The sequence below is a fragment of the Cornus florida genome, unplaced genomic scaffold, assembly GCF_030987335.1.
Source record: "Cornus florida cultivar Cherokee Brave unplaced genomic scaffold, ASM3098733v1 CherokeeBrave_3.0.0_Hap2_Chr02, whole genome shotgun sequence".
Lineage (NCBI taxonomy): Eukaryota > Viridiplantae > Streptophyta > Magnoliopsida > Cornales > Cornaceae > Cornus > Cornus florida.
In genome coordinates this window covers 75,289,532-75,317,517 of record NW_026775572.1, presented here as the reverse complement: position 1 = coordinate 75,317,517, position 27,986 = coordinate 75,289,532, and the positions used below count along the sequence as shown (strand labels likewise).

Below are 27,986 nucleotides of genomic sequence, written 5' to 3'. Positions count from 1 at the left end.
TGTCAACGTATTTTTATCGTATTGTCTCTATATTTGTATTCGTGTCCGTCCTACATTGTTTGGTACTCGTAAGTCACCTGGTGCATCAATCTTTGATATTTTGGTCATAGACTCCATCATTTCTCTCTCTCATATTGTAATCCTGTTCCAGATTCCAGAACTCTGTCGGATTCTTATCAAACATTGACAAGAGGGTACTCTTAAAAAAAAAAAAAAAAAAAAAAAAAAAACCAAATATTTATTTTCTCATCTCAGAGGAAAAACAACCCAAACCCAATCACCGAAAACCACAGAAGAAAACCCAGAACTCTGCTATTATCATTCAAATTCTAATCTTTTTTCCAAGGCCAATCAATATACGATGTCCTTGACAATCCCAACCCACTTCAAGTTTAACTCGCTTCCCAATCTCCAACCCCTAAATTTGGAAACCCATTTGGAGGTTTCATCAGTACACGTATTAAGAACCAATACCAGACCCTCTGCTTCCTACTCTCTGAACCACCACCATCGTCATCGCCGTCGTCGTCATCATCATCATGGACTCAACCCCAAATTCTGCTCTGCCCGTACCGTCCTCACAAGGGTCTGCAGTGATGGCGGTGGTGCAGTTGATGCTACCCCACAACAGTCTACATCCTCTGTAAGTGCTCAACAACTTTAACCTGGGTCCAAGCTCCAATACTCACATATCTGTTTGTGTGTATGTGACCTGGGTTCAAGCTCATATGTGTGTGTGGGGGGTTAAACCCCTTTGATGATAGATTGGGTTTTTGTTTCAATGATGTGTGTGAATGAATGAACATCGATATATATTTACTGATGCTGCTATTTCAGTGTTATAGGTAGATTTTTGGTGTGGAGTGGGACAGTGATTGTTGGCATTGTTAGAATTGTTCATGGTTGAAGCATAATGAAACCTTTTTACTATTGGCATTATGGAAACTTAGTTGAGAAATTCTTAGGATGTTCGGTATGGTTCACAAATGATGATTATCTGAAATTCAAATTGATTATGGTAGCTGGATTCTGATTAGTTTGGGTATTCTTGTGTAATTTCAGTGATCTGGTTGTTTTCTGTACACCTTTACAAACAATGACTATCTGAAATTGATACCAGTTGCTAGATTCTGATTAGTTATTTTTTTAATTGTTTTGTAATTTTGGCGACTTGTTTGTTCTATGGTGGGGAAAGTAGTTTCGCGAAAGTTATGCATGTATTTAGCTTTATGTTTGGTTTGGTGAAGGAAAGGAGTTGGGAATTGGATAGGTGGTTGGTGTTTAGTATCTCAAGAACAAAATTAGAATTCTTCGATCAACTGTGGAACTTTTTGATGATCTTTTAGTGCATGGCTCGATTTTGACATAAACTGAGGTGTCTATTTTATTTAGAGGTAAAGCTACTCTAGTTTGATGTGCTTTTGGTTTGAATGTGCTAACCAACACCCACACCCCCCCCCCCCCCCCCCCCCCCCCCCCCCCCCCCATTTGGTGGGTCAAAAACAGAAACATGGTACCAGTTATATCTCCAATCTTTAAGAAAATTTCGAAAAAAGAAGGATATGTTTCAAGTATTTCGGAGAGAACAATGGAGTTACTCCAATTTCATCCACCATTTCGATGGCTGAACACCCCCGTGTTCTATTGTGTATCTTGAGTTATTGAAGTTTTTGTATATTATGTTTATCCAGATTGCAGATAGAGTGTGATTTAGTTATAAATTCTGTCAGCTTGACAAACGAGGGAAAACTGCATGTTGATTGGATTGTGAGTACCTTTGTTTGCCCAAACTGGTAGTCATTCATTGGTCATTCCTAATAAACCTATTTACCCAAACTGCATGTTGACTGGATTGTGAGTACCCTTGTTTACCCAAACCGGCAGTCATTCATTGATTACTCTTCCTGGTTTAAAGATTTAGTACATATTTATTTTGTTAACCAGTCTTTTGAGATATATTGTATCATCTACAATGTATAAAAATTATCTTTGTATATATTTTTTTCATTGGCAAGAAATTCCACACCCATTGGCAAGAATTATCTTTTTATTTATTAATATCTACTTGGCCTTCACTTTCACAAATATTTCATCAAGCTCTGTTTGATCTATACATGACTAAGCATCTTCTCACTTTTGTTTCAGAACATTGAGGCATTAAAGAACAGCTCATCCAGTGCTGGTGATGGTTATGTGGCCTTGTTTGTTCGGATGCTTGGGTTAGACAATGATCCCCTTGATAGAGAACAGGCAATAGTTGCACTATGGAAATATTCACTAGGAGGAAAGCAGTGTATTGACGCCATCATGCAATTTCGTGGCTCCATAAATCTCATCATAAACCTTCTAAAATCAGAGTCTAGTTCTGCATGTGAAGCAGCTGCAGGTCTTTTGAGAACGATATCCTCAGTTAATGTATACAGAGAATTAGTAGCAGACAGTGGGGCAATAGAGGAGATAACTGGCTTGCTGAACCGGTCTTCCTTGACTTCTGATGTATGAAAGGGCTATCATATCACTGGTATTTATCTGCACAAATTTCTTGTATATGGAAAATTAAGGTAGATCTTGACTACTTTCAACAGGTAAAGGAACAAAGTATTTGTACCCTGTGGAACTTGTCTGTAGATGAGAAGCTCCGGGTGAACATTGCAGACTCTGATCTCCTGCCTCTGCTTGTCAAATTCTTGGATGATGAGGATGTAAAAGTGAAGGAGGCAGCTGGCGGGGTTTTGGCTACTTTAGCATTGAGCCAATATAATCACAGGATCATGGTCGAAGCAGGTGTTATTCCAAAGCTGGTGAGGCTTGCTTTACATTTACTTTGTTTATTGAAGGGATCGACTCTCAGAATTGGATCTAACTGAATTTTGCACTGAGTTTTGCCAGTCAGTGCCTAGTAAAAAGAAATTGGGATAAAACATAAAATAAAGATTAGAAATAGGAGAAAGAAAGAAATACACTGTTACCTGAAGTGTGTTTCATTGCTCACATACGGTTAATAAATATCTGGTCGTATGTTCACATAAGTGTGCTTTGTTGTAGATGCTTGAGAGGTACCTTCTGCCATGATCTCAATGAGTTCCCTTTATAGCTTTATGCATACAAGAAGAAGGAAGATTGAAGATCGTCGATTTTACTCACGACAGCCAGTTACAGCATCTTAATGTTTCGATGACGTTGTTGTTTAATTAATCAATCTCAAAATTTTCTATGTTTTCTTAAGAGTTAATAGGTAAATAATTGTGATCTTGTATGGTAAACAGGTTTGTCGAATATTTATTATTTTTATTTTTATTTCAGAAAACATGTCCTGCATATTTTTCTAGAGGTCAATGAATTAGTTGTAAATTTGTTGCAAGAACTACTTTTCATAGGCAATTTACCAACTAATTTGTGATTATGCTCTGTATTTTATGGAGCCTACTATAGATTTTCTATTTTTTTTTTTTCCTTTTCATTTTACTATAATTTACTAAAGATTGAGGCGTGAGAGTACGTTTTAAATTATTTTTAGAGTTGTTTGAGGCGTGCGAGTATGTTTTAAATTGTTTTTAGAGTTGTCTATTTACTTTAACTTGGTCATTGATGACCACTCTATGGTTATTCAATAAGACATCCAAGAAGTAGCAAACATATATAATATCACGTTTGCAAGTGCACGCTTTTGAAGTGTAGATTTTCGTTATTATGTGTTGCACCTCATGATTGTGTTGGGACAGAACACCTCAGTTTGTGTCTGCAGATCATTGGTTTTAACCAAACCAGCATTGTGGAGAGGTTTGCATGCTGCGGTCATTTTTGGATCAACAACCTTACTCCTAACTCCTAACTTTACAGGACATGAAGATAAAATACCTCCTACTCCGACTAATATGTTCTCACACTCGGTTTAGAAGGACTCAATCATTTGGCTTGGAACAAACTAGCATTAGAAAATATCAGACTGCTGTTAAAGGATGGGAGAAATGTAGTGAAAAATTCTAAAGGTCTAATGGATGTCATATGTCCTCTCAATTTAAAAACCTAAGGCGTGTTACACAAATCGTTGATTGGTACAATGGTAAAGCTCTGCTGCTGGGAAATGTTATGTGAAGACATGGGCTCGAGTTGTAGGACAATCACTTTATGAAAAGTAATTCCAAATGTTAAGTATGCTTCTAGTTTTATACCAACCCAACCCCCCCCCCCCCCCCCCCCACACACAGAACAACATCTCCCGTAGGTGGGACCGGCACTGTGAAATTGCCTGTAGATGTGTTAATTTTGTAAGGAAAGGTAGTTTTATTGATTTTATATTTCCTTTTATTTATTTATCAAAACTTGTGTAATTTTCATTATATTTTAGAATGATTCTAAGTTATTTTTCATCGAAAGTTTAGAATATTTCTAAGTTGATCATAGCAAATCTTGCTATTAGCATATGCTTCATTCACCAAGTTGGCTGCATACCTGGCTGAAAAAGAAATCTACTACAATTTGGTTCCCTATGTAATTTTGCTTCCCTAATGATGGTGAACTACTTTGGACTTTCCTTTTGAGCAACTAAAACAGTAATTGCATTAAGAAGTATTTGATGTTCTGTTGTCCAATGGAAGTTGATTCATATTTGACAATCGTCACCACAAGTTGGTATTGGAAAGTGAAGATATAATTGAATTACTAAAGTAAATCAGATATTAGTAATCTGTAAAAATTTCCAAATACGCTATTGCAACGACCAGGACTTAAGAAAGAAAAGTAGACATCTACATGCTGTAATGTTCAATAAACTTATTTTGTATAGTAGAACAGGCAATGATTGAAGCAATTGCATTGGCTGTTCACAAGTTTTAATCTATGGACTGGTATCATTTTCTCTCAGCCTTACTGCGGTTGCGTATAGGGGTTCAAAATGGTTTGTTGTCATCAGTTTCTGGATGAACTTGTTCAATAATAATAGAACAGTGTTACACCATTGTTACACCAGTGTTCCGTTATTTTTATCTTGAATATTCGGTTTAATTATGGTACATAGCTGCAATTAACAGGGGAGATGACGTTTAATAGATAATTAACATGGGATTAAAGTATTAGAAATGATTCTAAGAAGTTAAATATAATGGGGGATGATGGGAGATGACGGGCAATAGAAAATAATGGAATGAGAGAATTCATGTGGCCAATCCCATTTATATAGGATTAAGGCAAGGATGATGATGGTGACATTGCTGCTATTAATATGTCTCTTTAGTGTAGAAGGCTGCATTTTACATTTTTCCTGTACAACTTCTTTTCTGCATTTGTTGCCTGATTGCTGTCTGTATCTAGTGGTGCTTATCAATGGCTAATTACCATTTTAATTCTTCACGAACTGTCATATTGGTGCCATTCCTCAGACTTGACTTCTAATTACCTTATACTCTAAATACAGGCAAATCTCTTAAAGACTGATGTGGAAGGATCTAAAATCATTAGAAAAGAAGCGAAAAATACATTGTTGGAACTTGCTAAAGATGAGTACTATAGAATTCTTGTCATGGAGGAAGGTCTAGTTCTAGTCCCCATAGTCGGTGCAGCTGCATACCAGTCCTTCAGACCAGCTTTGTACTCATGGCCTTCTTTGCCTGATGGTACGGAAATTGAACAGGGTTCAAAAGGTCCTTCTAGGTATGGTGCCTCTGAACTCTTACTTGGATTAAACTTACAGGATAAGAATGCCAACCTAGAGGAATCAAAGTTGAATGCGGTAGTAGGACGAACACAACAACAATTTCTCGCCCGTATTGGGGCTATAGAATTGGAAGATGGTAAGAAATCTGAAAGTGAGTCCTCTTCGAGTTGGCGATATACACTTTTGCCATGGATGGATGGTGTTGCTCGCTTAGTTTTGATTCTTGGACTTGAAGATGAGTCAGCTATTGCCAGAGCTGCAGAGTCAATTGCTGATGCTTCTATTAGTGAACAAATGCGAATCTCTTTTAAGGAAGCTGGAGCTGTCAAGCATCTTGTTCGGCTATCAGACCATCCCAGTGATGCTGTTAAATTGGCTGTATTCCATGCTTTGGAGAGGCTGTCTGTCAGGTTATTCATTGTGTACTTGCTTCTAGTCCTTAATACTAATATGAATCAAAGTACCTATGCAAACTACTTTTGGATGTGAATGAGGAAAATTTAAAGACAATATGTTATTTTTCAACATGTCTGAGTTTTCTAATAATCTATATTATTATCTTATCTTTGTGAAAGCAGCAATGATGTTTGCCAGATAATTGAAGCAGAAGGTGTTTTGTATCCTTTGCTTAATTCACTGAAACACCCTAAGATCTCGGAATGCTTGATGGAAAAGGTAGTCCAGTTGTTTGTTTTCCACCCAAATTTTCTGGAAATCCCTTCTATTTGGTGTTGCTGAAATAAAAACATACTTCTGTGCAACCCAGACATTGAATATTCTTGCTCGGATTCTGGATCCTACTAAAGAAATGAAATTAAAGGTCAGTTAGCTACTGATGATTGCATTTAATGAAAATTTAACATTTTATTTTGTGTATTTTTTTTTTTTTTACTTTCCCTTCATGTTGGCATCTTTCAGTTTTACGAGGGACCAGTGAATGGATCAAAGAGGAGATCATATGAAATAAGAAATACAGGATCAACCGGAAATGCCGATATTCCTGCATCAGAATCAGCTTCCAGGTTTTTTCATGTTTGTTTCTATATCAAAGTCTCATTTTCATCATCATTCCTCTCTTTCATCTTCACAATAACGAGTTGGTGTGATTATTTGTTTACGAATTTACCTGTGGTTACCCTTCTTAGAAAGTAAGAAAGGAAACGAATTGGCTATATGCAAATGAAAGTGGTTTCCAGCAATCATCTTTCTGTAGATGAGTATCATGAGTCTCTTTTGTTGTTAACTATCCCTTGTTAAGCTTTTTACCAAAAGGAAGAGATGAAGAGGTTACTTTAATGGTCTTCACTGTGCACCATCATGCAAACACTAAAGGAGAACAAAACAACCAACGATTTAGTTTTAGTTACCTGGAATAATTCAAAATTGATAATATAGTTGTACTAGATCAATTCTATTGGAAATGTGTCAGACATTTCTATTATTGAACATGCACCTTATCAGGCATATCTAATAAAAGGGAAGAAACAATTTTCCCTACAATACTTTATTAGCCTTTTCATTATTTTTATAAATAAATAAAAATTCTATTAAAATATGGGTGCAACTAGAGAACATACGATCAATCAAAAATTAACGAACCATAAAAGAAAAAGAAAAAGAAAAAAGAGCACTATAAAGTCTCAAAACCAGGTATCGACAATCATGGGTGGACTAGCCTTCCTTTTTGTCCAATTATATTATTGTGGATGTGTCATTACTCCCCAAACCTCCAAATTCCACTTCATTTAGAGGTGGTTAACTATAATTTCCACTTCATTTAGTCACAATTACCAAGGTCTAGCTTAAATTAACTCAATTTTCGTCAGACTATAAAACTATTCTAGATTGAACCTCTCCGATTCTAAATTTTGTATCTTAACTATGCTTCCAATATTCATGAAAGTGAATATGTAGATTCAGGGCACATATAATATACATAAAAAAAAAAAAAAAAAAAAAAGAAGCTAACTCAAACAATCCATTTTGTACTTATTTTGGAATAATTGAGTGCTATCAGTTATCTGTGCGGGTGGTGGAAAAACTGACCTATTGATATTCTTTCAGTTTTTGGAAATTAATTATTAAAAAATTTGTGACAAGGCTTATAGTTCTGGAAATTATACTCCCTAAGCTTTATTGACCATATATTGTTAGAAATTTTTTTTTTATGCTGTTTTACACCTTGAAAAATCTTTTAACACTAGGTTCTATGCTGCATCTCTGCCAGAATAAAAAGTTAGCACTACCAAATCTGTCTATTTTTAAATACAGCGATTGAGACCCGCCCCTTGTATAGGGTTCCATACCTGGATGCAGCCACCCTTGCTTCCCAAATCTGCTGCAAACTATCTCCCAAATTCAAGATTAATCATTTTCAACTCTCTTTTTTAACCAAGACTCTTTTTACACCATCCTATATCATGTTGAGAAATTATTTGTCAAAATTTCTAAATTTTTTAATCTTGCTTCAACTCACGAGTTTCCATGGTTCTAAATTCATGAAGACAATTTTCCCATTTGCATTAAGTTTCCAAGAAATTATCATAAAATTCCTTAAACAAAATCAGATTCATGTATTAGTACGCAAATGTCATAAACTGGGCATGTCTTAACAGCTATTCCACACCTTTATAACCAACAAATCCAACCAGTACGCAAATTACTTAAATAATCACCAGAAATAAATATCTATACTAAATTTACTTCAAAGCATAAGAATATCATGGCATTCCATGATTTATCCTTCTAAAAAACTACATAACAACTACTACTCTGGAATTAATGAGGTTTCTTTCTCCAAGTCCATTTCACCACCTCGTTCATCTCAAGTTGCTGTCCTGAAAATCTCGAAAACGTTAGGGGGTGAGCTTATAAAGCCCAGTAGAAAATCAATCAACCAAAAACACACAAGTTTTTATGAAACTAGAGATTTTGATTAAAGCCTAAGGAATATATAGCAATATAACTTCCAAAAAACAATTATTTTCTGGCATATTTTCAGATGTAAGCTTTGTTGAATGATTTATATATTTAAGTTACACTCTCTCTATTAGCTTAAGCTTTTAGAGTAGATGGGTAGTTAACATGGTATCAGAGCCAAAGGTCTCGAGTTTAAACCTCACCGTCACCCTAATTAAAAAACTGATAAACACGTTGGACCAAAAGAAGGCCACACGTGAGGGGGCGTGTTGAAGGATTTATATATTTAAGTTACACCCTTTCTAATAGCTTAAGCTTTTAGAGTAGATGGGTGGTTAACAAGCTTTAGTTTGCAAGACCATGCATAAATTTATTAAACAATCAACAAATCTCGAGCATCTCACTTGAAGACCCAAAGGCATCCATTTCGTTGGAGATGTTCTTCCTAATCACTGCACGTGTTTTGGATTTGAGCCATTATGGAATCCGTCTCACGGTTCCCACCCACATATAATAAGGTTGGATTTTTTTAAATCCATTAAAATTCCACAACTATTTTGGATTGAAATCCATGGTTTAAGCAAAATCTCTTCAAAATAATTCTTTCAATCACATATTCTGAGGTGAACAATTTATGGATCACGAAATAAAAATCTAACTAACATATGCTATTTGTGAACAATGATGTAACATGCTTCTGAATTCAAACCAACATGCATATCATATAACCTTAAAAAAAACAAAAAACATACATAGAATTTATACAAGGGCCATTGCCTGGTGCGGAATTAAATGCTTGGGCTATTAAGCGTGAGATTACGGGTCTAAATCATGAGAGTAGCCACTTTGTGCGAATAATACAAAAGGTTGGGTTTGTATCTAAATTGCCCTTCCAGCATCCTCGATTAATGGGACGACACTGGGTAACTACTCTTTCTAAATAACATATATGCATATATTTAAAATATAAAATAAGACATGCGTTGAATTTGGAGAACAAAATATTACCTTGTCCTTGTGCAAAAGAAGACGGACTACTTATTTCCTCTTTACTTATTTCTTTTTTCCTCTTCTTCTCTTTCTTCTTCTATCCTCTTTTTCTATTTTCTCTTAATGGCGTCTCTTTACCTTTGGGGGTGGCCCCCTTTTTTCCTGCTTGCAACTCTTTCTCAATCTTTCTTTCACCTTTTTTTTTTTTTAAAATTAATTTCATGGCCACAAGATTCTAATGTGTAGATGTTATGACAAATGTTATGAACCATGAACAAATCAAAGATCACGACAGAAAAGTAAACACACCAAACACAAAGAACACAGATTTATGTGGTTTGACAAAACCTATGTCCACAGTTAAGATCCGACGAAAGATTTCACTATGCGAAAAGCAGGAGATTACAAGTTTCAACCCCCAAACCATAGCTCTCTCTTTCACTCGTTCGTACTGTTTTCAATGTTCTCTCGTTACCCCATTCCAAACCTTAAACGCCCATTACTGTTTTCTCAGACCACAACATCACAGTAGATATAATTGTACAGCTAGAGTTTTAGAGAAGGTAGAAACTAATGTTCCATATTTCCTTTTCCATGCAAATATACATCCAATCATATATGTATAAGCTAGGGTCCATATATTATACATCTTAAAAAAATAATGTCCTAATTATACATAATATATGGTTCTTTCCTTAAGCCAGATTAGTTCTTGTTTCATCAGGTTGCCGTATCTTTGTCACTTTGGTTTAACGTTAGGCTCTGAATAATCCTTCCTTATCAATATATGTCCTAATGTACATACGTCTCTCTATATATAATAAATATTATATGTAAAGTAAAGCTTTTAACATAATTTAAATAAAATCGAAAGAGTTTGATGTATTAGAAACCCAAGTTTGGCGACGTGCGTGCCCTTTACAAAGTGTTCTTCCTTTCTTCTTTGTCTTCTTGTTCTTCTTTTATTATCATTATTTTTAAAAAATCTGAAACTTAACTTCAAATAAATAACAGTTAACCCTTAGGCCTGAGGTTGCAAACACCATTAGTTTCCTTTTTTTTTCTTAATTAATTCCTTTCATGTGCATCATCTTCAACACATAAAGTCATATACATAGTGAACAGTATTATGATAATACTACAGTTTTCACTGCATTTTTATCATATACCTATCCTATTCTTATCCACCACCTAATTCAAAGCAAGGTTGTTAAAATCGGGATTCTACCTAGAATCGTTTTGAATTCTGTAGAATCGGAATCGTAGAATCGGATCGTAAATCGTAAGATTCTACCAAATTAATAAAAATACAACTCAAACTAACTTTCTCAACAAAAATTATCTTCAAAATAAATAAAAAATGAGCAAAAAACTCAAATATATATACATATATATATATATAAGTTGATATAAAATTATCAACAGATTCTTTTAAAATTTACAATGGATTCTTTTAAAATTTAATTTATTTATTTAATTTTTGGAATGAAGACAAATTTTTTATAAATGTGAATATTACATTGGGCTTCAAAAACTTTAAAGTTTGCAAAGCCCATTTGGCCCAGCTGTACAATAGAACAAATAGAGCACAATAAAAGTAAAAGGCCCAAGACCAATCTTTTTTAGGCAAGTCTAACCTAGGTCAACTTGCCATCTGAATTCTGAAGAGAGGCGACATTCCCCAGCGGCAGACAAAGAGAGCAAAATTCCCCTGTTGCAATTCCCCGGCGGCAGCGGTAGCTCCTCTCGTCTTTTTTAGGTAAGCTCTCTTAGCCTCTTGTTCCCTCTTTCCTCCTCCTCTGCTTCTTCTTCACCCAAACCCTAGCATTCTTTTTGCCCTCTGTATCTCATCTCTTCTCGGAGCTGTGCTGGAGGCCGCGAAAGAGGAGGAATTGTTGCACTGTGGTAATCAATTTAGGGTTTCTTTACAATTCTTAAACCCAAAACAAGACCACAATCATGGATAATTCAGAATGGTTGGGGTCGTATAGAATCGGACGATTCCACGATTCTACGTACGATTCCGGCGATTCAACTCACGATTCTGCACAAGCCACGATTTTTCTGCGATTCGGATCGATTTGGGCATGTTGGATCGCAAAATCGCACGATTCTACGAGTCAGAATCGCGATTTTAACAACCATGATTCAAAGTGAATAAATCCTCTCACATGATCATTCCTAACAGTAGAAATATAAAAAGAAGAAAAATGAGAGAATTGTGTATAGGCTTGAATGAGATGAATCACTCATTCACAGCTCTAGTATTTATAGATAAAAAAGAACACATGCTCATATTACAAGAAAGGAAACTAAATCAAATCTAATTCAAATCACATCACAACATATTCTAAAGCATATTCTATGACATATTCTGTAACATAATTAAATTCTATAACATAATTAAATCTCTGCTAATATGGTAAGTCATTTCATACGTGGCTATCATATATGCTAACACTCCCCCTCAAGTTGGTGCGTGGATATCTAAAAAGCCCAACTTGGACAATGCATTCTCAAACACAATCTTGCTGATGCCCTTTGTAAGAATGTCTGCAAGCTGCTGAGAGCTTGTGACAAATGGAGTGCAAATTTGACTAGAGATGATCTTCTCTCGAATGAAGTGACGATCAACAAATCAAATATGTCTCCTCAGACCATAAACAATTAACAATGTCTCCTCAAACCATTAACAACCAATTATGTCTCCTCAGACCGTAAACAACCAACAATATCTCTTCAGATCATTTTCCTTCACATGTTTAAAACATGTAGATGGAAGAATCAACAACGTCTCCTCAGACCATTCCCCTTCACATGTTTAAAAGATGTAGATGGAAGAATCAACAATGTCTTCTCAGACCATTCCCCTTCATACATATGTTTAAACAATGTAAAAGAAAGAATCAACAATGTCTCCTCAGACCATAAAAAAGAAACAACTATGTCTCCTCAGACCATTTTTGAATAGGTAGTGCCAAACTCGCAACACCCTTATTGAGGTCGGACCACCTTGCCTACCTGATACCTCTCGGATAGGCGATGTCACCTTAGACCATTCCCGAATGGGTGGTGCCAAACTCGCAATGCCCTCATTGCAGTCGGATCACCTTGACTCTGATACCAAGTAGAAATATAAAAAGAAGAAAAATGAGATAATTGTGTAAAGGTTTGAATGAGATGAATCACTCATTCACAGCACTAGTATTTATAGATAAAAAGAGCACATGCTCATATTACAAGAAATGAAACTAAATCAAATCTAATTCAAATCACATCACAACATATTCTAAAACATATTCTATAGCATAATTAAATCTCTGCTAATATTGGCAAGTCATTCCATAAATCGTGGCTATCATATATGCTAACACTAACTTCTTATACTCATGTTTAAAATCATCCACCTTTATCTGCTATTACCTTGCCAACACTGTAATCTATGACTGACATATTTCCTTTATCACATAGAATTTAATTTCTTATTTTTATGACTATTACATGATTTATATGGTAACATTGATACAGGTATAGGTCATTAAAGGATGTTACACAAATCTTAGACCTTGCTACATGTTTGTATGGAAAATGTATATCCAGGTCCTTGTGGTATAGGTGCAAACTTTTGCACACAATTACATTAAATTGTTGTTGACATGGTTTGACAAATGATCCAGGCACATTGAGACCCGAAATCTCTATTGCTTTGTGTGATCGAAAAAAAGTTGGAGAAAAATATAGGTTTTGTCGCGGATCTTTGGAAAAATTCTCTAACCCAATCTGTTGTATGACACTATGTTTCTCTCTCCTGTCTCCCGTTACAACCAGATTGATGATAGTTACTACCCTAAACATGGATGGTTCTGATAGGTGGAACAGGAATGTGCACTTCGTACACCACTAACTGCCTAATGTTGTTTCATGTGGTGTTTTGTTTAGATTACTTTATAAGAATGTAACGGGCTAGTTATGGATGTAGAATTTAATTTTGTGTAAAAGACCAAACTAGATGCAAGCCTAATCTTTGGCAGTATTTTCACATTTGGCTACTGGCAGTGATTTTTTGCTTGGCTTTTTCCATATAGTATTACTAGAACAAGGTGATGAATGAAATAAACATGCAACTCCATTGTTCTATTTGGATCCAATTCATTATTATTTATACTTTAACATTGTCAAAAATGGAAAATAAATGAAGTTAAGAACTACTTTTGAATTACTAGATTTAGCAATCTTGAATATAATACCAGATCTTGAATCATGTCCCCAGATTGCTGATTGCAGGATTTTAGCATTTTCTAATATCCCTAACGATTTGTATAAGTTATTTTTTTTTTTAATTTTTTTTAATTATTATTTTTTTTTCTGACTTATCAAAAAAAAAAGTTATGTTTCTTTTCTGGACTGGCTTTATATCTAATGCTCCAATTTCAAACAATAGGCAGATACAGCGATGCTTGATCTGTTTTCCAGTTAAATAATAGCTTTAGTTAATGTGACTTGTAAATAAAATAGCTTTAGCTAATGTGGAATAGCTTGAAATGATTCTGCTCTGCGAGTGTCATGCCTTCTTAATCTCTCTCTCATGTGTAAATATAAAACTTGTGCCATGTGCAGGAAGATCTTACTTCAATTGTTGCCCACAGTTGTCATGGCAATGTTTCAGTTATTGCTAAATGATAAAAAACTTGCATGTATGCCAACTTTCTAAGGATTTATTCTCAATTGTGGTTTAAATTTTTTTATTTGTGCATGAGAAAGTTTCAGCTTTTATCTGTGGCTTTCTAATGGTATGTACTTTGAATAGTTCCACAACTTGACTGCATAGTAAACACTGGTTTAACCTACTGTGCAGCTTGCAAACCACCCATACGAGAGATCTGTTGGATTCTGCCGTCGTTGCACGACTTGTCGAGGTCCTGAAGATCTCATCCCCTAATTTACAAAGAAAAGCAGCTTCTATCCTTGAGTTCATGGCAGTTTTTGAACCATGCATTGAGAAAATCACCTGGGTGGAGATTGAATCTGGTCTGGATGCTGCTTTTCAACAGAAAATTCTGGATGGTATGGAAACAAATAGCTTTTCTTTAAGACTTAAGCTTGTTCTACTGTTCTAGTGTGATGCATGTCATTTTATTATTTCATTTTCAGTGATCTTAGGAACCCGAATTAACTTAAAGCTGACAACAGTCTTCTAATCCATACCATATCCAGCATGATTATGTGAACTTTTCATTGGTCTAAATAAATGGAAATTGTAAGGGAAAAAGGACCGGATCCAAATTTATGTCTGTGTTCTTTGTTGATAAGGAAGTGAGAGGAGAACATTTAAAAAATAAAATCAGATCATTGTAGTATTTTTTTTTTTTCACTTTATTTTCCTTCCTCTCTTTCTTTGTGTTCATACTTCACATCTCACCAATATTACCTGTTTTTCTCAATAATATTGCTTTGGTAGGAAATAAGGGTTGAAAATAGGAAAGGATTCAACGGAGGACTACAAAAACTTAAAAAAGCCTGGATCATATTGTAGAAAGATATGTATTTGTAGATTTGATATGTATTACAATTTTGTATTGTGGATAAATTGCACATAGATGATCACTAGGTTGCATCTGTTGAATGTGTTCACCTTCTAATAGTGTGATGTTCCCAATTTTATTTGATCCAGTTGGATTCCTTGAGCTTGGTGATTTAGCTCCAATCAGCTGCCCTCTTTCACTTTCATCAAATTGAGTTCAAAGCAAATTCAGACACTCCTTATCTATGCTAAGTTCCCACATTTCAATCAATAAATTTCTTTGCTGTTCACACTTCAAATACCTTCTCGAGGTCCTAATTTTAAATATATCCTCTCTTGACCATGATTCACAAATTGATTGATCGTTGAGGCCTTAAAGATTGCTTTATTATCCTTAGTAAGTATATGCATAATGTTTTCTGCTCTCCTGAACAATGATTTCAAGTAAACTTAAGAAAGGATTTTTACCCCACAGTCAATGTGATACATGATTCTTTGCTGAAAGTCCTACTAGATTTAATTCCTCTATATGATGCATTTTTGTACTTTGTTTGATGTCTTGAGTGTCATCCAGCTTTGTTGGCTGATGCATTAATATTCTATTTTCCCCTTTCTTTCAACATTCAATGATTTTTGTCTCTTATGGCACTTAGACCTTTGTTAACCACCATCTACTCTAAAAGCTTAACCTATTAGAGAGGGTGTAACTTTAATATTCAAATCCTTCAATACACCTCCTCACGTATGACATTCTTTTGGTCAAACGAGTGTTTCAATTTTAATTATCAGGGTGACGGTGAGGTTTGAACACATGACTTCGCTTGCTCTCATACCATGTTAACCACCATCTACTCTAAAAGCTTAAGCTATTGGAGAGGGTGTAACGTTAATATTTAAATCCTTCAACAACCTTCATAAATTAGTGACTGCTCATTCCCAACATTCTGACCCTTTATAGCCAGTACAAGTTGCCTCTTAAGCTTCCAAAAGGACACTATGTATTTCGATCCAATGTTGATTAAAATCCATTGATTTTAACCTGCCTACTGCCTAGAGCTTTAGAAAATAGGTTGCAAGTACATAATACGAGGATATTAGAACTTACTGTTGGCAAATTCGTAATAGAAGCTGGAATCTGTAATTTTTGTTTTATTTCAAAAGTTGGTTTAGTTAGTTAGAGTTAAAATTTACCTTGAATCCACGGGCTTGGAAGAGAGAGAAATTGAAGATAGGTAAATTCACCTCTTGAATTACAAATTGACCATTTAGGGTTTTTATTTTATGCGTTCATATCCTAATCATGTTAGGGCTCATTGCATTAATGTTTTGATTCATTAAAAAATGTTTTTGTGATTCACTTTCATCAGAAGATTATTGGACTAGGCTCAATTGATCGAACCTAAGCCTCGATTCATTAAAAATGTTTTTGTGATTAACATGGAGATGATCTACTTGGGGAATATTGAATGAGTTAATAATCTCGAGTTTCATTGTAAAAAATTATTTCCCCATACTAATGGAATTTCACTTAAATGGAAGATCCTATTTGCATAATAAGGACAATGGAGAGAATGGTCTCTACTGATGAGAGTCGAGACAGAAATCATTAGCATAATCCCGAGAGGTCTTTGTTGATTGTAAGTATTGTGTTCAGTCATAACGCTTGGGGTGCATTAAAGAATGATACCATTTCTCTAGCCTGAGAATTGCTTATAGAAGAAGGAGGTCCTTCATCAAAGGATCTTGCAATCACAGTGAATAATTGAAAGGAAATAACAGAAACGAGTAAAAGAATACAGATTTGCGTGGATCTACAAGATGCCTAAGTCCACGAGAAAGAGAGGAGATCAAAATCCACTAAGAGAAAATCAATAGGTTTTTACAAGAGAACATAGTTATTCAAACATTCCAACCCTCGCAAACACTCCCAACTTTGTGACGTATTTCTCAACCCATAGCCTAGATCTCTAATTATAGAGTTCCTAACCCTGGTCCCTGTTCCTCTTTAGACAAGGAATACAAAGCCTACTGTATCACAACAAAATCTTTTTTAAAATAAAAATCCAAAAGGAAAAGGAATTTGAGACATACAATAGTCTTCTCGAGTTAAAATAATGAAGTCATTCTCTATTGTTGATCATTAGCTTGTTGATTAATTACTTTTAACTGAAAAATTGGACTTGAGGCTATGAATTTGACTAGGTGTATTGACAATGCCTTTCTCTAACAATTGGGATCAGCAATGAAATTGCTACTTTGGTAATTGAGTCCCTAAGAAGTCTGACACATGGAATTAATCTCAATTGACCTTTAAGACAATGACCTCTAAAAGTCTCAGCATGAAGACAAGTCATGCTATGATATTTTATTTACATTATAGTTTTAAAATAATATATTTGATATTTAAGATGAAGTGTATAATTAAAAATCAATGTGAGCACAAAAAAAATGTTGATAAAGAATGTATTGCAAAACTAATGTCTAGCCATACCAAATGTTAATGCTTTCTGATCTGTTGATAAACGATGTATTGCAAAACAATGTCTAGCCATACCAAATGTTAATTTTTTCTGCTGATCTTAACATGGACATTAGAACTCAAATAATAGCTCATTTTTTACTAGCTCCAGTAAGTAGGCAACTTTTTTCCATTGCTTCAGCATTGATTTTGGTTGTCCGGGGATATTCAATCAGCATAAAAGTAAGCTTCCAGAATTCTTATTCTTGAAGTGTTTTGGTACCCAAAGTTACAAAAGAAAATGCTGTAATCTCATCTCCTAAATTCGATTTGAATACTTTTAGGTCTTTATTTCACCTTTTCATTTTTTCGTTAATAGCAGTCATTGGTTTCTTCGTACATCTTTGTGCCCATTTTAATAACCTATTGGGGCCGCTTCTTCACTATTTTTTTTTTTTTTGGTTCTTTTAACTCTTCTACTCATGTTTAAGGTTTTTAAATCAAATTCTAAGATATCCAAATGTTTTGCATCTTTGATATATATATATATATATATTTATAGTAAGGAGAGGGAAGATTGTACCAGTTTCCTTTGGTTGTCCCAAAAGATATAGGGTCCTTAAAACACTTTTTTTTTTTTTTTTTTGCCCACCTAGTAATAAGTTGTTTGCTCAATTTAAGTGGGCTGTGGACAGTACATATATTCCTCAGTTCTATACGATCCTCGATGCATATCAAACTCCATGATTTAATCATGCATTTGAGGCGTGTTTGGCTTGTCATTTAAAAACAGTATGTTACTTAAAGTGGATGTTGTCTTGATATCAAAGTTTCACGGCTTTAAAGTTTAAATGCACAAGTTGCATTATAGCAAAGGACATGAATTTTTTGGTTGCTTCAATTAGCTGATGTTTTGCGGCTATTGCCTGGTTCAAATATTTAATGCTTGAACATCAGTGTTGTTGGTGTGACTTTTAGCCTCTTAGAAGCCACTTTGTAAAATTCCAAAAGTTAGGTTTGTCTCGAGTCCTCCCTCTCCAGAACCTGGCTGTAGCAGGACCAAAACTGGGTGATGTCCCCCTTTTTATTTTTTCAGTTAGCCGATGTTTGTCCATGCTTTTGTAAGGAAATTCTCCGTAAATCATTTATTGCTCTTCGTTGTTCGATTTTGTGGGAAAAAAAAAATATCTGGTAGCCACTTACAAAAAAAATCCTTCATTAACGGGGACCACAATGTAATGACTTACAAAAAATCTATGGACTAAAAGAATGCAAGAAGTATGAATAATGAAAAATAAAAAAATGAATTTTATATATAGAAAACTCGAATGTTAACATGTCATCCAGTGTGAGACAACTGCAGATAACACAACATGCTCTTTTCCCAAAATTAATGTATAACAGGTTAAGAAAGGATTTTTGAAGCTGGTGGTGGTTGGATAATTTGACTATTGACTGCTGGAAAAATGAAATTTAAGGTTCGTAGAGGTTTTGATGAAGGATGAAGTTTTTGAGTTTTGCTAAGTAAAAAAAATCAAAGCCAAAAATATAATAAGGCTGTTTGGGGCAGTGTGTGGTCCTGTCAACGGTACCCAAGGGCCAAGTGTGTTCTTTTGGTTGCTAGGGTTTTATGATTGAGAAAGGAAGGGACTTTGGCTTGTAAAATAGAACTTTTAATGGTAAAAGGGTCAACATACCTGGTTGTGGGGTTCAAAGGCTTGAAAGCTGCTGGAAATTAGAGCAAATAAGAAGAGGAGGAGATGTTAGGAATTACGTCGTGAATCTCTTAGGCGTCACATGCAGGTGAAGAATTACATTACACAATGCTGAGCACAAATGCTAAAAGTTTCTCTCGAACTTGCCCTATCAGCTCATACTTGCGACCAATCTAGGCTCCAGGCTTATACAGGCGCAAAACTTGCGACATCGTCGACCCTAGCTTTCAGATCCTGCATCTCTAGATCGAAATGAGTGGCGTCTTCAATCTTATCACCAACATAACTAGAAGTATCTCCACGGAGCCTGGTGGTATTCCGTTCAGGAGACCGATGGTGATGGCTCCTCTGTTGACCCCCTATTTGACTAAGCTCAACATCGTTGTTAACCCTACAGGAGTCATTATTGGGTACTTCACTGTTTCTCTTCTCGTTGGGGGCGGCTAAGCGTTGCAGAATCATCTCATTTTGCTGGACTAACTGGTTAACTAGTTGTTCCAACGCTGCGACGTGTTCTTGATCATTTGGGACGACGAGGGGTTGCCCCGTCGAGTTCCCTTCATCGAAAGCCTGCAACGTTTCGTCCTCGCTAGCAGCCAGACCAGATCGCAATCGAACCATGCTTTATTTAGAGAACAAAAATAAGTTCCCACAGACGGTGCCAACTATTGATGACGAATTCTGCACAATCCGAATTTGATCTGACTTCCTGAACAAAGCAAAGAAAAGGTGATCCTACAAACACCGATATGTTACCGGTGGAGTAGGCTCCGACGAACAAGTCAGTGTGCAAAGTAATATCTCTCTGGAGAAATCAAAAAATTGAGTTAAGATTTATTGCGTACCTCAAAACGTCGATTAGCCCCCCTTTATTTTTAGGGCTTAGGTCAGGATGTTATGTAGAATTCTCGTCGTCTTAATCCTTATCATAATCTGTAGGTTTAGCCCTTATCATAATATGTAATCCTTATCGTAATCCGTAATCCTTATTGTAATTAGTAATCCTTTTCTTAGTCTGTAATCCTTATTGTAATCTGTAATCCTTATCTTAGTCTGTAGAGCCTATCTCAATCTTGTGAGATAGTGCGTTACTTTAACAATCTTCCCTTATCCACGGGTATTTAAATTATACATCCATCAGTTGTCATGGTAATTGAAGAAACAATAAAGTTACTTTCTTTAACCAAAAAAAATTCTAGGTGCGCCTTTTACAACATTTGTGCCTTTAATATGGAATATGAATATACTTTAATAGTAATTTAATTTTTTAATTGTATGTTGCATTGCAAGGTCTCAAAAGTTATGCCTTTTGCAACAGACGAGGAGAATGAGGTTAGCAGTATTGTTGGGTTGGGTGATTATGTTACAAATTCAGATTATGTTTATGAATATGACAGAATAATTGAAGAGGAGTTGGCTGATGAATTGGGGTCTACCCAACAGGTCTGTTCTAATGAGCTTCAACCCTGGCTGAAGGATAACATATCAGTGGTGGAACCCCTGGCAGTGGTGAGACTTGATGATGAGGTTACTGATTTGGGGAGGGATTGGGTGGTTGATAACATTGGAGCTACCAGTGAGTTGTTGGGAGTATCTTCAGAAGATAATAACGCTCAGACTTTATCTATTCTTCAAGTAATTGTGACTGGAACCGAGATAGTAGTCACTAATGAAGTTATAAATATGAAGCCCATATCGTCTTGGAAAGGGATTCACGAGATTAAGAATCTCATCTCTGACGTCAACTACGATAAGAAGAAAGGCGTGGTGATGGAAAGGGGTAGGACTAGGAGCAGGAGTTTGAAGAAGGGGGGAGGGGAGTTAATCTCAACTGGTTTTTAATGAAGCTATGAATCATTACATGGAATGTTCATGGTCTCAATGACCCGAATAAGAGGAGGGTGGTGAAGGTAGCTTTAAGGAAATGGGGGGACTCAGGTTGTTTGTTTACAAGAAACCAAGATGGTATCTTAGTTATGTGGGACAGTAGGTGGTTGTCCAAAATCAATGTGTTGAAGGGGAAATTTTCTATTTCCTGTGAGTTTCAGATGGAAGAGGATAATTTCAGATGGCTCTTTTCTGAGGTCTATGGACCAGTCGTTGATACTGACAGACCCATTTTATGGGAGGAACTAAGCCACGTTCAAGGTCTATGCTCTTTACCTTGGTGTCTGGGTGGGGATTTCAATTCAGTCAGGTTCCCGTCAGAGAGGTCTATTGGGAGAAGAAGGTCAATAGACATGGATCAGTTTTCTGACTTCATTTATGAGCACCTTCTCATTGATCTACCAATGGAAGGTGCAACCTATACTTGGTCTAGTGGTAGAGACCCTGTTACTCTCTCAAGATTGGATATATTTTTGATCTCTGGGGAGTGAGAAGAAAAATTCCCGGATGTTGTTCAGGCGGTATTAGAAAGGGTTACCTCTGATCATGTTCCTTTAGTTTTGAATTGTGGGGGTTTGTGTTCTCGGAAAACCCCATTCCGTTTTGAGAATATGTGGCTGAGAGTGGAGGACTTCCAAGGGACAGTTCGTTCGTGGTGGGTGGGAGCGATCGTTACAGGTGCACCCAGCTTAATATTAACACAGAAATTAAGAGCTCTCAAACTCGCTCTTAAGCAGTAGAATAAGGATGTTTTTGGGAACCTTTAATGGAGGAAGAATAGAGTCTTTGTTGATTTTTCTGAGATTGATCAGCTAGAGGAGGCGGGTGGGAATGTGGAGTCTCTTTGTACTAGGTGAGCTTCCTGTCAGGCAGTTCTAGCTGAGATTGTTTGTATGGAGGAGATTTCGTGGCGACAAAAATCCCGGGCAGAAAGAGGGAGACAGTAACACAAAATTTTTCCACAGACTTGCTAATGCCCATAGAAGGAGCAATCACATAAGACGTATACGGGTAGAAGGTGTGGAGTTGTGGAGGGAGGAAGAGGTGCGTAGCGGGATCGTTTCTTTTTATCAGAAGTTTTATACAGAACCTTTAGGTTGGCGACCCAAGCTTGATGCTCTTCCTTTTGAGGCTATTTATGAGATGGAGAGAGATGGGCTAGAGCTTCCTTTTACTGAAGAAGAAGTTCTAAAGGCCTTATCTAATTGCAATGGGGATAGAGCCCCGGGGCCTGACAGGTTTACTATGCGTTTTTTGTTGGAAAGTTGGGCGGTTGTGAAAAATGAAGTGATGAGCACCTTTCAGGAGTTTCATTCTACAGGTGTATTTGAGAAATCGCTTAATGCATCATTTATTGCCCTCATCCCTAAGAAGGGAAATGCTTCAGATATTAAGGATTTTCGTCCTATTAGCTTAGTGGGTTGTATTTACAAACTCATAGTTAAGGTGCTTGCTCAAAGAATGCGAGAAGTTATGGATGGGATTATTTCAGATTCCCAGAATGCCTTTGTTGGAGGTAGGCAAATTCTTGATTCAGTTCTTATCACCGGTTAATGTGTGGATTCAAGGTTGCGTAATGGTGTTCCTGGTGTTTTGTGTAAATTTGATATTGAGAAAGCTTATGATCATGTTAATTGGAATTTCCTTCTCTATTTGCTTCAAAGAATGGGGTTTGGAAGTAGATGGAGGACATGGATTCAAACATGTTTGTCGTCTGTTAAGTTCTCAATTCTTGTGAATGGTTCTCCAACTGGCTTTTTTGGATGCTCTCGGGGTATAAGACAAGGTGATCCATTGTCATCTTTTCTTTTTCTTATTGTTATGGAGGGCTTAAGCAGACTTATGCGCCGGGCAGAGAATCTTGGTCTCATCAAGGAATTTCGGGTGGGAAAAGATATTGCAAATCAGGTGGAGATTTCTCATTTGTTATTTGCAGATGACACTCTGGTTTTTTATGATGCAGATGTGTCTCAACTTAGATATTTGAGATGCATTCTGGCTTGCTTTCAGGCACTTTCCGGGCTAAAGGTTAACGTGGCCAAGATATTTGGGAAAAGATATTGCAAATCAGGTGGAGATTTCTCATTTGTTATTTGTAGATGACACTCTGGTTTTTTATGATGCAGATGTGTCTCAACTTAGATATTTGAGATGCATTTTGGCTTGCTTTCAGGCACTTTCCGGGCTAAAGGTTAACGTGGCCAAGAGTGTGCTTGTTCCGGTCGAGAATGTACAGGACATTTCTTCTCTAGCTGCAATTCTTGGGTGTAGGGTGAGTTCCTTTCCTATCCCTTATTTGGGATTGCCCTTAGGGGTTTCTCCCAGATTAGTGGGGAGTTGGGATTCTGTGATTGATAGGTATGCAAAGAGGTTGGCAAATGGAAGAAGCAATATTTGTCAAAGGGGGTAAAGTTACTCTTATCAAGAGCACTTTATCAAGCCTCCCCGCTTATTTTCTTTCTATGTTCCAAATTTCATGCTCCATTGCTGATAGAATTGAACAAATTCAAAGGAATTTCCTTTGGGGAGGAAGGGGAGAAGAGTTCAAGTATCACCTTGTTAGATGGGAGCAAGTCTGCAAGCCTATAAAACTGGGGGGTCTCGGTATTAGACGATTGATTCCTTTTAATCAAGCTTTTTTGGGCAAATGGTTGTGGAGATACGGGAAGGAAAGACACCGCCCTTGGCATAGATTAGTTTCCTGCAGGTATGGGGATGATGTTGGCGGATGGACTACACGTCCGGTTTTTATTGCGGGAGGAGTTGGGGCTTGGAAATCTATTCGGAAAGGATTGGATGCCTTTTCTCCTAATGTTAGATTCAGAGTTCGTGATGGCAGTCGTGTTCGTTTTTGGGAAGATCTTTGGTGTGGGAATCAGTTTTTATGTCATACTTTCCCCAGATTATTTAGTATTGCTGTTGATAGACATGCCACTGTAGCTAACTGTTATCAGCTTGATAATAGTGAAATTACGTGGAATGTTCTTTTTCGGCGTTCTTTTCAGGATTGGGAGCTTGAAGATGTGAGCATTTTTTTTGGATCAATTGTATCGGCAGGAAGGAATTGGCAGGGGTTATGACAATTTGATTTGGATTCCCTCTTCTCACGGTCGTTTTGAAGTAAGGTTTTTGTTCTTATGTTTGTCAAATTTTGCACCCTATGATTTTCCATGGAAGACTATATGGCGCTCTATGGCTCCTACTAGGGTGGCTTTTTTTGTATGGACCGCCGTTTGGGGTAAGATTCTGATGATCGATAATTTGTGGAAAAGGGGAAATTATTTTGTTTATTGGTGTTGCTTATGTAAGTAGAATGGGGAGTCAGTCGATCATCTCCTAATGCATTGTTCTGTAGTGCACGACTGCTGAAATCTTATTCTTGGGCTTTTTGGCATGTATTGGGTAATGCCACGTTCTACTAAGGAGCTGATTCATGCTTGGAGAGGTTGTCGTGTGAGTAAAAGTGTTCGTGATTATTGGAGATTTGTACCACATTGCATTTGGTGGTGCATTTGGAGGGAGAGAAATAGTAGAATGTTTGAAGGAAAGGAGTCGTCTACAACGACACTGAAACTTTTTATTAGTCGTTCTCTCTTCAGTTATGTGAACAGAAGTTCTTGTTCCTCTTCTGATGATTTAATTTCTTTTTTGGATTCCTTGGGGCCTTAGTTCCCGGTTTCTCTTATGTCTATTTCCCCTATTGAACGTCTTTTTTAATTTATTATTACTTATCAAAAAAAAAAAAAAAAAATTTTTTTTAATTGTGCACCTCGCCTTTCGCCTCTAGGCTCCAAAGGACCTTTAGCACCTTAGTTTGCCTTGGGCCTTGATAACATTGCTTACGACTAAAGAAGATCTCTTGCACCTAAATTACCACTAAGCATCTCTTTATCAGTGAAAGGAATGATCTCAAATCAAAATTAATTTATTCCTTTACCAAAGCCCTAAGTACCCATCTTCATCCTTCAAACTTACTGTTAAACAGAATGATATAGTATCCATCTATCTTGGGCCACCTCTCTCTCTCTCACACACGCGTGCACATTGTTGTCTGAATATTTATTAAATTATTAAAGGGGAAGCCTACTCCTCTAATAAGATCAGGAACCCACTGCTGCATTGTAATTGGAAAGCAGGAACAAAACTATGAATATGTAATATGTGTTTAAAATTTTACAGCCTAAACAAGAATGCAAGTGTACCATAAATTTTTGATGGTGCGATGTATTTATCAGGAAAAAAGAATGATGGTGTGATTGTTCCTTTGAAATTGGTTTGGGCTTGTGTGATGGTCATGTTGCCTTTAGACGGGAACAGGAATTGATGTTCGGCAGTTATTTAGATGTTGCAATGGTAATTGGAGTAGTGGTGCGGATGGATATCATGATGGGCCTCATGCTTCATGTGCCAACGTAGGTGTAGAGAATGATTTCAGTATTTCTTTTGTAAATTTTCTTTTTAGTTGCCTTATCTTTAGGCTTGTTATTTTTGGTAGTGTTTGATTAAGGTTTATTTTTGTTGCCTATTTATATAGCTTGAAACATTGTGATTATTTCATTTTATGATTGATTGACATTATTAATTATTGAGATACAGATTTTCTCCCTCAAAGCTCTTCTTCCCTTTTCTCTGTTCTTCTTTCTCTCTTTTGGTTTTGGTCGGGTACTTTCATTAGTGGTTGTGGCCAGCAAATTTTGGAAGTGCTTAATGACCATTCATTTAGGCCATAATATTTAGCAACAAAAAAATATTTTAAGCCAACAAATGCTCTTCAAACCAAGCTAGTCTCTTATAACTAGGCTCACCAATCAACCTGGACTTTGATTCTTAGTATTCCTGCTTTATATAAAAACCATAAGGATTGTTTCCAGCCACATGTTCCCATGTGACATAACATATTAGTCCTAAATCTATTTGTAACACCACGAATTGAGAAGGTACAAGTTAGGTTTCCTTTATGAAGAATACATGTTTTGGGTTTTTCAAATGGACAAATGCTTTCTAGGAGCTTTCTGGTACTTTTCACTGATATTATTTTCTAATTAAGAAGTAAACAAGCAAACCTAGTGCATGAGGCTCCCGCCCTTGTAGGGTTTGGGGAGGGTCAGTTACATGCAGCTTTGCCTCTAAATACGGAGAGGTTGTTTCCTTGTTTCGAACCAGTGACCTCCAAGTCACAATGGAGCAACCTTATCGTTGCACCAAGCTTGACCCTCATTTATTTACATGAACATGTTGATTTTAAATAACATTTTGATACTGCATGGACTTGAGATCCTAGTTTTTCCCATAGAATTCTAGAAAATAATCCATCCTTCATAATAGGCATTGTAAATCGCTAAACTGAAAAATGGAGGACTTGAAAGTCAAAACAAAGTCCATGTTTGAGTTCCGGAAAGTGGTACATTCTTGCAATTGATTAGACATTCAGAATGCCAAATGAAAATTTATATATATATATATATATATATTTCTCCTATTGGTTATATGGTTTCTAATTAACGAATTTTTACGTCAAATTTGATATATGGCAGAAACAGAATCTGATATAGATTATCAGCAGCCAGAACTACATACCCTAGAAGTGGAAGAAGCCGGTCGTGCAATATCTGCAGCTTCCCGATTACTTACAAGACTGCTCGATTTTGAGCAGTTCCGCAGCACCATAAATTCCACCCATTTCACGAAGTTGCTCCGTAAAACCCTCATGTCAAGTATCCCTGTTCACAACAAAGATTGGGTGGCTGCTTGTCTAGTTAAACTCAGCTCTATGTCTGGTGCCAACCTAGGTTTTGAGAATCCAATCAATATGGAGGTAACTCTTTACGAGACAATCCCAAGACTCATTGAACAAATCAGAACCTCTTTTTCTGCAGAAGCGCGAGAAGCTGCTGTTGTGGAACTCAACAGAATAATTTCCGAAGAGGTGGTGGATTCCACTAGAGCTGTAGCTGCCCAGGGGGGAATATTCCCGTTGGTAAAGCTGATTGAAGAAGGGAGCGGGAGGGCTGTAGAAGCCAGTTTAGCAATACTATATAATTTAAGCATGGACAGTGAGAACCATTCAGCAATTGTAGCTGCAGGAGCACTGCCGGCGTTGAGGAGAATTGTTCTTTCACAAAGACCGCAGTGGATGCGAGCTCTTCGTCTGCTGAGGACTTTACCCACCTGATGGGATAAAGCTACTGAATCAATGGTTATGCTGAAAAAATGTAAAGAGAATTATTTCTGTATCAATTTTCATTTTCATGCTGCACTTCAATAAACTTCTAGCCTTCAAAGCAAATATAAATTCTTTTGAGGAAACAAAAGTTTATTGTTGATGTCCTCAAACAGTTGAGCTTTATGTTGAGTAATATATATATATATATATATTTTCTGTTGCCTTATTTGAATAAATCTCTCTAGTCCTTGAATCAATTATGCTTATGCTGCGTTTGGTGTGCATGAATGAAATGGAATGCAAGTGAGAATGAGAATGGAATGGAATGGCCGTTTTCATTCTAGTTTGATTGTAAATAGGAAATGTGAAGGAATGGAATGATAATAATCATTTAGTGTTTGGTTGGATTAATTTAAAATTTAAAACGGAAAAAATTTTAGAGATGAATTTTCGAGGTGTACTCTTCAGGGGTTATTAGATTATTGTTTATATTTATTTATCCATTTGTATTATGTGCTTTTCTATTATTAATTATTTGATATCTTTTGTTTTTTTTTGTTTTTTTAGTATGGACTTGATCAATCCATGCTCAAAAATTGGGGTATCACATTTTTAACAAAGCATATTCATAGTGTAATATAGTGGACCCAAAGAGAAATATTATGTAATATTGTATCTCT

The 27,986-nt window shown here is 36.3% G+C and overlaps 1 protein-coding gene across 2 annotated transcripts; it reads left to right on the top strand.

The window, feature by feature from the left end:
- The first annotated feature begins 49 nt into the window (after positions 1-49).
- LOC132295328 (uncharacterized) lies at positions 50-27,532 on the top strand. Of its 2 annotated transcripts, none has more exons than XM_059793545.1 (9): positions 50-643; positions 2,146-2,496; positions 2,586-2,801; positions 5,414-6,063; positions 6,232-6,328; positions 6,420-6,473; positions 6,572-6,675; positions 14,418-14,626; positions 25,379-25,573. In XM_059793545.1, the coding sequence occupies exons 1-9, from the start codon at positions 362-364 to the stop codon at positions 25,465-25,467; spliced, it is 2,052 nt and encodes a 683-aa protein (XP_059649528.1). In that variant the 5' UTR covers positions 50-361; the 3' UTR covers positions 25,468-25,573. The 2 variants fall into 2 exon arrangements, with proteins under 2 accessions (XP_059649528.1, XP_059649527.1); XM_059793544.1 differs by lacking the exon at positions 25,379-25,573 and adding an exon at positions 26,678-27,532 and having other exon boundaries at positions 52-643.
- Positions 27,533-27,986: the final 454 nt, after the last annotated feature.